The 10,153-nt window shown below is 43.2% G+C and overlaps 1 protein-coding gene across 1 annotated transcript; it reads left to right on the top strand.

Annotated features, from left to right (window-relative positions):
* Positions 1-7,950: 7,950 nt before the first annotated feature.
* Positions 7,951-9,082, top strand: LOC136519015 (LOB domain-containing protein 12-like). The gene is made up of 2 exons (XM_066512686.1): positions 7,951-8,261; positions 8,354-9,082. Exons 1-2 carry the CDS (start codon positions 8,106-8,108, stop codon positions 8,837-8,839), a joined length of 642 nt encoding a protein of 213 aa, XP_066368783.1. The 5' UTR covers positions 7,951-8,105; the 3' UTR covers positions 8,840-9,082.
* Positions 9,083-10,153: the final 1,071 nt, after the last annotated feature.

The following is a 10,153-nucleotide window of genomic DNA, read 5'->3' as shown; positions in this document are numbered from 1 at the left end:
AACAGAGCCAACTAGGACTTACCGACCGGGGGCGCCCGCTCTGTGAGGACTAGGAAACAGATGGAGAAAGTAAGGCAGGGCACTCAAGTCAACCGCAATACCAAGGACCATACCTTGTACACCTGTAGGACAGTACCTTGCAACCTTCCTGGCATGTCAGAGCCCAAGCAGTGTTGTGGGCGCCGACATGTTCCCTATAGTGTTATGGGTGCCATCAACTCCCATACTAGACAAACACGGTAAGGCTCCCCTCCATATGCCTCTGGGCATTAACAGTGTTGCGGGTGCTGGCATTTACCATACCAGGATAATATGGTAAAACCCCCCGCATGCCTCTAGGCATCGATAGTATGATAGGCACTGACATCTGCCATACCAGAGGAAGATCATGAAACATCCCACATGCGTCTGACAACAACAGTGTTATGGGCGCCAACCATCATCTTGTACCCAACGGCATGAGCAACAAGACTTGGTAGCATATGTACTTCCCTCTCTCTCGCCTATAAGGCCATCCCCTTCATCTATAAAAGGAGATGACCTCTCTTCCATAAAAATAGATCCCTTAGTTCACTTACATCGATTCACCCTCTGCTAACTTTTGACACTCAAAAGCTACATAGAGCACATGCTCGAACGCTTAGCATATAGTGGAGCTCCTGTCTCTCTCGGTCCTTCAGACCAGAGTCCAACTGGACCTTTTGTATCCCCCATCTTTCTCCTTTCCATTTGTAACCCCACAACAAACTTTGAGCACCTAGGCTCAGGAATTAAGTCACCGACCGACTCAAACTAGACGTAGGACACGTTGCCTAAACTAGTATAAACCCTGTGTCATTGAGTGCTAGGGCGTCTCCGATCACAACGTACGGCAAAACTATAAATATTTATGTGTTGGTCACTTTCTACACCGACATGTTGTGACTCTTTTGTTTGGGTATTGATATGGATGTTAACCTATGCCTAGATGTGACCACCGAAGGTCGTTTTACACACAAAACTATGACGGAACAAGTAGAATTCCTTGAGCATTTCATAGACAAACACTCTTCTTCCATCATAAGAACTAAATCCCTCCAAGCAAAAGTTACATCGAGTGTTGAGAAGTCCTCACCAGTCGAATCCAAACCTTTAGCATCCTTAGATTCGACTCATGAACCCTCACCCGAACCACGAACACCGAAGGAAAGATTAATTCACCCTTTGGAGTTCCCTATCGAATTCAAGGATTATGGCAATACCAAGAAATATGTTGGGCATGAAAAGCTTACACGTCCTTCTAAGAAAGTTTTCTCCAAGGTAGAACTATCAAAGGAATGGTTAATGGAAGTGAAACGCTCTTCCAAAGCAATTTGGATTCTTTCACCTTCCACGACCATACCTTGTTCGTTAAGGGGAACTAACTTAGAAGGCCTACACAACCCCACGGTCGAGACAAACATCATGTCAAAATTTCTTGCAGACACCCTTCTAGGCAAGATACTGCAAGTCTCATCCAAGACTCCTTAAAAGTCCCTCGGGACTAATCTTTGAGTGTTGTGGGATCGCTAGGGCCGTACCAATTGAAATTGACGAAATCGAGGTTCATCTAGATTTCTACATCTTTGCCATCCTTGAGTTTGATCTTCTCATAGGCTACCCTTTAGACAAACTTTTCAAAATAAACCTTCCCATGGGATCCTTGATGAGAAGTTTGGGAAAACTGCTTTCACCACACACTCAAAAATTCCAATGGCGAAGCATTACCCCAACCATGACCTGTTCGAGGAGGTGAAGTTTGTAACCCCGTTCGTTTCACCATCACCCTTGCTCGAACTTAAGCCATGTCCCTCTGGCCACCAAATCGTTGTTCTCAATGATGGTCGACATTCAACGTTAATCATACATGATGTATCTTTCAAGAAAGAAAACTTTAGTGCCATGGACATCATGCGTAGTACCGCGTGCAACTATGAGGATCCCAACCATCTATCAATCCTCATTTTGAAACTTTTAAGAGGATGGTTGTGGATGCTTTTATTTATCACAAGTATTGTAAATCCCATAGCTGCATCGTAATGCTAACCTTGTAGCTTGAACACTAATGCTAAATATTTGGTGGTAAAGCTAGGAACTATACCACCATTGATAGCTGCAAGATGAAGTTTCCACATGTCAAGCTTGTGACCATAAACAAAGCACTACCAAGAGATAACCTGGATTATCATAAAAATCAACCTTTCTTATTAATAAAAGAAAGAACATGTTTTCAAGTTGGTATGCACCTTCGGGTATTCTTGGTTACAAACCCTTTCAGGTTAAGAACAAAAAGAACGAGGGTACATACGATGCTAGAACACATGGGAGCTGCATCAACCATACACCCCGATGATCTTTGGTGATGGAACACACTCAAAGAGGAGACCCCGACTCTACACACTTGACTTTCACAAAAGTCCAAGTGTGGGGGAGGGTGGTGAGAATCCTGAATTCCACGCATACCAAAGACCATCCTGCTAAAAAAGAAAGAAAATGATGATGTTAGCTCCACCTTGCTATAAAAAAACTAAATATTCACCAACTCCTTTGACTCATGCTTGTCTCCATTGGATATATCTTGATCATACAAGTCCATGCTTTCCTTGTTTATGATTTATGCTCTGGTTTGGATGTATTCTCTAGAGGTACATCCATAGGATTTTTAAATTAAGCATGATGCTTAGGTTAAAATAGCCTTCCTAAATCCAAATTTAGCATGGTGTTGAATTCTAGTTAATGAACTTTGATTCTTTATTTTCATAAATAATGAAAGTAATCTAACATGGAGATGAATCAAGGCTATGTTTATTTTGCAACCTTTACTTTAGCCTTGCTTGAGTTAAACTAAAAATAAATAAATTAGGTGAACACTTTAAAAATGAATAAATAAAATTATTATTATTATTATTATTATTATTATTATTATTATTATTATTATTATTATTATTATTATTATCAAATTAAGGCTCCCCAGTGTTTCAACTGGTAGAGCTCTTGTCTGTTTTCTTTTTGTTTTTCTTTGTTAAATAAAAGGTAGGTACAACAATAAGTGTGGGGAAGATCTCTCAAGCATGACGAACACACATTCGAGATCTCCCACCAACACGTTGCACAAACATCGACTGATCCAACATGTAGAAGGACGAGAAGATAGTTTTAGAGAGAATTGGCTAAACCTTTGGTTCAGCCAAGCCACATCTGAATCATTTAACTCCTTCATCTACAACGATGGTTTGTGCAATAATACCCTCAATTCTCCTAAAAATTCTAAAATTTTAAATTGAACAAATTAAAATGCAAAACAAATGTCGCTCCACCTCCATGCAAATTTATAAACCACACTTCGCTCAAAATCCCAAAAGTGACATGTTCATAACATCTCTAAGACAGAAGCCTGCATAAAGTTTGTTCCATAGACATACACTTATGCTTGTGGGCAAACATTCTAATAGGACTATCATGTTCACTAAGTTGTTGTGAGGTGTGATATAGTTCTGACTTAGAAATCCTACCGTTTCTATTCAAAGTACTTAGAGAATTTGTTTTGATAAAAATGATACAAAACCATAGTATCACATACTCCTCATTTGGTGAGCAATTCCTACCAAAGCCAAATATGACATCCTGCAAGTTTCAAGCCTTCTACATAAACTGCTTGTTATTGCGTTGAGTTTGGTCAAGTTGTATTGACCCTTGTTGAGAAATTTATCATGCTCCCAAGATCAAGATCACGTACACTCCATATACACATGCTGCTCCTACACTGGGAATACGCACAAACATGCTTTCGTTTAGATCCACCAAAAATTCTACTCCTACACCGGGAGTAGACAAAAATATGTTTGTTAAGTAAATACTCCATGTTCTAACAAGATAAAAGATCTCTCTCTAAATATGTGGTTTAGAAGAGACATGGGCTATGCAAAAAGCTAAAAAATGGACACATGAAGGTCCAAGTACAAAAGAAAAAAAATGATGAGCACATGAAGGCTCATGTATTGAAAAAAGGAAGGAAGAAAGATCATCATGTTTCAAAATAATAAGTTATAGAGAGAGATCATATCTACAAAAGGAGTATAGTTTTAGTTTACCTTTTTCCACACACATGCACATCTTGATCTAAGAGTATGGCACTTCTCTCCTTGGATCCTCAATTTGACTTTACAACATATGCAATACAAGTATGTTATATTGTTTATCCCTACCTAAAGTTCCACATAAACCTTTTTAGAAGTAGGAGAAAACAAAAAAAGGCAAAACATTGCTATGCCTTGGTAAGGATTTATACACCATTGAGTGATTTGAGAGTGCCATTTGAGGAGTATAAAGTGAACTATGCTTTTTCTTGAGAAGAACTTCCAAAACTCCTAGTTGCTAAGATGTGAAATTGGCAAGATGACTTTGTTTCAAGAACTGTTCCGCTTTTCAACCACCCAAGGAAACATGTTAGCCAATGCCACAAATCCCACTTGTGTAAAGAATGTGTTGGAATAGCTTTCATGTAAGGCATATGTCTTAAAATGTTTTGCTAAGATTACTTTTATCTCTAACTTTACTCGAGGACAAGCAAAGGGCTAAGTGTGGGGGAGCTTGCTGGCGGTGCTTAACTCACATTTCTAACTATCAATTTTCATATAAAAATGCTAAAATAAACACCAAGCTTAGACATAGGGCTTTCAGAACTAACAATTTCCACAAGTGTTGGTGTTTGACCATTTGCACGAGGACATTCATGGAATACATAGAAAATACATTCAAAATGCGCAAAGAAACAAAGCATAACACCATATTGCGCAAAGCAAAAGAGCCCAAGGGGAGAAAGCCCACTACCGACCCAAATCAAGGCCCAGTCATGTGGAGAAAAAGAGCCCAAACCCAAACCAAATGATTTCCAAATGGCATAAAACTTCACAGGCGTGGTCCACACATCCCTAGAGGCCCACCAGGCAAAGGCAGTGGCGAGACGGGCCACCCAGAGTGCGGCCACACCCCCAACTGCGCCAACCTCCTTCCGCTGCCATGTGTCGTCTCCCCATGATCCCTCCATGGTGGTTACATGCGGGCTCCCTCCAAATATAGCCCCTAAACAGACCTCTTGAGTACTATAAAAGGAGGGGGAAGGGCTCCCATTCACAACACAACACGCAAGGAAGAAGAGCACACCTCACTTGAGTTAGAGCACCACTCCAAAGGGCTTAGACCCTAGTAGCTAGTAGACTTGGATAAGGAGAGATGTGAGGGAGAGTACGGGGAAGCGCCAGGCTTGTCGGTGTGTCCCCGAGCTTGTACCTCGACGAACACATGTGCCTCAACTGGTTCTCCCGCTAAGTGAGTGTTCGTGTTTTCTATGGTATAAAGTCTTTTGATTAGTTAAGCTTTACTCTTACTTGTTTGCGGGTTCGTCGTCCGCTCTCGTAGCGGATACTCTAGTAGAGAGGCCTGATAAAGACAGATAACCCTACGCGGACCTAGAGTAGTAGTTGACACCGTAGACGTGGTGTCTAGGCTAGAGGCTACCTTTGTTTGCCTCGTACTCTGCGGTTGAGGAGGCGGCGGCAGATGGTGATAGCCCTGTCTGTCCCTTGTAATCCCCCACGTCCGGGTACGGCGTAGAGCTATAAGCCGGTATCGCTTCGTAGACCAGGTGTGCTCCGGTGCTCGAAGTAAGCCAGTAGAAGTAGAATTTATCTTCTCATAGACCCAAAAGCTATAGGAATCCATCCCTACCCTTTCCAACTTTACCCTTGTGTTGTCCTTGGATGAATTAGCTAGAAGAAATACCTCCGTTCCCTGTGGAAAATACGATACCCGAAATACTTCCGGTGAAAGCTACAACGGTAATTCCGTACGCTTGCAGATTCGTTCTGTAGACGTTAAGAAATACCAATACTTACCCTACTTGCAAGTTGGCTATCCCAACTTTCCCTAGTCAGCAAAGCCCAATAAATGTGAAAAGCCACCAAAACCCTTCAGATTTATACCGAACATTGTGTACATGTTCTTGAGGTGTTTGTTGACTTATATTGAAGTAGTAATTACACCCACAAACAAGCACAGCCAAGGAGGTACAAGTGGAAGCACAAATAAATGATTGAAATATGAAATGTGAGGCAAACAAAATAGAGAGACGCGGCGATGTAATTCCCAGAATTCGGATCCCCACTGGACCCTACATCTTCGTTGAGGAAGATATGACCGACTACCCCATGATTAAGCTCTATAGCCGCGTTGCTCTCAACCACTTTCCTTGCTCCACTAGATGATCTTTTCCCCTTTCCATGGCAAGACCGCAACCCGCATAAATTGTCTCGCCATACTCCACATGTTGGGTGCTCATCTCGACAACGCCTAGCCATCTAGAAGTCAAGCTCCAAAAGTAACAAATGCACAACCGAATTGCTCGACACGGCCACAAAGTGCTCAAGGGTTGGATTCAGCTCACTAGTGCTCACTTAAGCTCACACAACTCAATTCACTCACTCCAATCCAATGGATTTCATTATTGTCACTCAAATCCTACAAAGGATGGATTGGGAGCTCTAACAAGGCTTAGCTGATGATATGGACATGGAGAAGCTTCAGTAGCCAGCCAGAAGGGATAGGAATGAGTATATATATAGCTAACCCCCCAAAACTAGCCTTTGGATAGTTACTTTAGTTACGTTTTTCTCATGTCCACCATTTTATATTTCTGGGTAAATACACTTAATTATACAAGTGAAACCCAAACATGTCGACACCAACAATATAATGATGGAGGTCGTCATGATGCACGAAGGGTTACAGAGTTGCGGCGGCACATATAGAAAGAAGAAGATGAGGAAAAACATCGCCTCGGGAGTGGAAATTCTGGAGGATTCTTGCCCCGGCAGCAACGTACTAGTACTTGTAGTATTTGTACGCCGCGCCCACGGGCCACGGCAAGCACTGGCACTACAGTCGTCTACAGAGCAGCATTGGTTTTACGCGAAGGAAGGAGTAAAACTCCACATTGCTCGATTGATTCTTTGCTTCAAGTCCACGATCTAGCTAGCTCTCTCGTCATCACTCTTGCACGTTAATATAATAACCTAATATATAGTTGATTGCTATTGATTACAAACCAATAGTAATATATATATATAATATTAACCGGTGTACTTTACACAATCACGTACTTTTAATTTCATTTTGATCTGGGAGCATGCATGCGGGCAGTGTGTATCGTGCACGTATCCGTTCGTGCGTGCGCCACATATATAGCACGAGTCAACCCGGCCATGCATCTATCACATGCAATGCAACCAATCTGACAGGAATTAATTGGCTTGCAAAGTGAGATTCCTGCTGTATGTAGCTAGTGTACAGTAGTAGTGTCTGTCTGATTAACGGTGACTTTTGATGCTTCTCTGCCCAATGGAAGCCTGTCACCTGTGTGTCCGCGTTAATTAAGCCCCTGTCGTGCAGCGGTCAGTACACATACAAGCTGACAAATCATACCATGCATCTGTACTAGCAGGCTTAATTTCTTGGTAAAGTTCACCTTTAAATTTTACTGTAATTTTTTTACAGATTATATTATATATACTATATGATTCTGCACCGCCAGGTAGCGCAGCAGAGGGCATCTCTTGAGAGACTAATTAACAACAGACATATATACAGCACGCATGTAATTACCCTTGCTTGTGTGTCGTTTGAACATACATACATGCATCAGCGATACACTTATACTAGTACGGCGTACACATGCTTCGTCGTCGTCGTCGAGGTCCACTAATCTCCCTTCCCCTCTAGCTACCGGCCTACTGCTTCGTCTTGCGTTGTTTGCTGCGTGGTGCGTGTTGTGTGTGCCCTACCCGGCCATGTCGCTGCTTATAAATATCGCTCGTTTCACACTCCCCAGTCGCCATCGCTTTGCTCTGCTAGGTCGCTCCTCTGAGTCCTCTCTTCACTGCCGCCGGCCTGTTAGTATATAAGCTTAGCTTATTTGCGAGCACAAGATCGACCTCAGGATATATACATAGCAGTTTCACGTCCGGCGATAGTTGTCATTGACGATCGATATATAGCACGCAGCTAGCTAGCTGGCCGGGGTTATCTGCTACATGGGCGGTGGGTCGCCGTGCGCGTCGTGCAAGCTGCTCCGGCGGCGGTGCACCAAGGACTGCATCTTCGCGCCATTCTTCCCGGCCGACGACCCCCACAAGTTCGCCATCGTCCACAAGGTCTTCGGTGCCAGCAACGTCTCCAAGATGCTCCAGGTGCGCGCATGTCTGCTTCTTTAATTTCTGATCGACGTGTGCATGCGTACGTCCGCGCGGCAAACTAACGGCGTACATTCATATTTATGCAGGAGCTCCCGGTGCAGCAGCGCGGCGACGCGGTGAGCAGCCTGGTGTACGAGGCGAACGCGCGGATGCGGGACCCCGTCTACGGCTGCGTCGGGGCCATCTCCTTCCTGCAGAACCAGGTGTCGCAGCTGCAGATGCAGCTGGCCGTCGCGCAGGCCGAGATCCTCTGCATCCAGATGCAGCGCCAGGAAGACGGCGGCGGCGGCGGCCCCGATGACGTCGACGTGGTGGTCCCGCCGTCGTCGTCGCTGGTGGTCGGGGCAGGCGGCGGCGCCGACCACCACCACCACCACATGACGATGGCCATGCAGCAGCAGGCGATGATGGCCGCCGACGCCGAAGTGGACGCCTTCCTCATGCAGAACGCCGACGCCGGCGCCGGAGTCATCGTCCCGCCGCAGCTCATCGGCATGGGCTACGGCGGCGCCGCATCGGCGGGCGCCATGGGAGAGACGGCGGCACTCAAGAGGGAGTCTCTGTGGACGTAGCTAGCAAGCGCTTAATTGCCCAGCCCCAGATTTAGTCAACTTTGCATGTGTGTACGTGGTAGGAGCACTACACAGCCAGCGGCAGCGCGCCTAGCTAGCTATTGTGTAGCTTGCATTGTTTGCTTCACTTCTTGCTTGTAGCTAGGGCTAGCTTAGTTAGGTTAGGCTAGTTAATTAATTAATTAGAGACTTCTTTCCTCTATTTTAGTTTCCTCCTTTTAAATCTTGCTGATCTCTCTTATTTCTTTGCTTCCTGTTAATTAGTTCATGTGCTGTGTATTTATCATCATCAATCTGAGAACTAGTTAGTTGAGCCAGGGATAATCCTTGTTCTAATTATTAATGCATTATTCACAGTGTGTGCCATGTGTATGGTTGGCAGCAGGGAGTATATATCAAAGATCAAATTCAGACGTTCACAAACACGCCGACAATAATGTGACTGGAAACTTAGTTACTGGAAATTAAAACAAAGTGAGAGATATGTAGAAGGGCATGTGAGGCCAACAACTAGTACTAGCTAGTTATTATCAATACATACTCCTCCGTCCTGTAATATAGTGTATTCTAGTATTCAAAATTTATCCTCAAATATAATGCATTCTAGAGAACAAGAACTAATTTTGTATTAAATACTTTTTATTTATCAACCAATCATCATTAATCATGTTGATGATAGCGTCTGATTAGAAAATAAAATGAGTGTACAGTTTTTATATTCTCTCTTAATTTGTCTTAAAATTCCTACTATATTACATGGCAGAGGGACTATATTCAAAATTTACTGACTGTGATCAAATTAATGAAGATTATATATATTATTAGGGCACAGCAGCTAGCACGCATGTGCATGCGACCAAGTGATCAGATCACATGCATGCATGCATGGGGTGATTAAACTAGTCAAAACACCGAAAGTAGACCAAGCAGGCCCAGCTTCCTTGTCAGACAAACAACTGCCCCCTACAAATCGAAGCCCGAATCTCCAAAATCCAAAAGGGACGGTGCTTTCTCGTGGCACTGCCAATGCAAAGATCACCATAGTTTCTATGAATATTAATTGTACTGTCATCTAAGTATTTTGCTGATGTGGCAAAATAGTTATTGGAGAGAGAGAGAGCAAAAAATCATAAAAACCGGGTATAAATTATAAACCATGTCTACAAGAGAACCAAGATATAAAGGGATGTAATTGATAGAGAATGTAGAGAGAATATATGTAATTAGATAAAAAAATATTTTTTAGAAACTATCTATTGGAACCATGGTTTCTATATGCTATAGAAATTAACAGGTAAGCATTGGGATTGCCCT

This window comes from Miscanthus floridulus, chromosome 17 (genome assembly GCF_019320115.1).
Source record: "Miscanthus floridulus cultivar M001 chromosome 17, ASM1932011v1, whole genome shotgun sequence".
Lineage (NCBI taxonomy): Eukaryota > Viridiplantae > Streptophyta > Magnoliopsida > Poales > Poaceae > Miscanthus > Miscanthus floridulus.
Note: the sequence above shows the minus strand (reverse complement) of the source record. Positions and strands in the feature narration are given on the sequence as shown.

Bases quoted from the DNA above. Each gene is read 5' to 3' on its own strand.
- LOC136519015 (XM_066512686.1), top strand. From the start codon at position 8,106: ATGGGCGGTGGGTCGCCGTGCGCGTCGTGCAAGCTGCTCCGGCGGCGG. The intron at 8,262-8,353 runs GTGCGCGCATGT...ATATTTATGCAG, and splicing joins ACGTCTCCAAGATGCTCCAG to GAGCTCCCGGTGCAGCAGCG.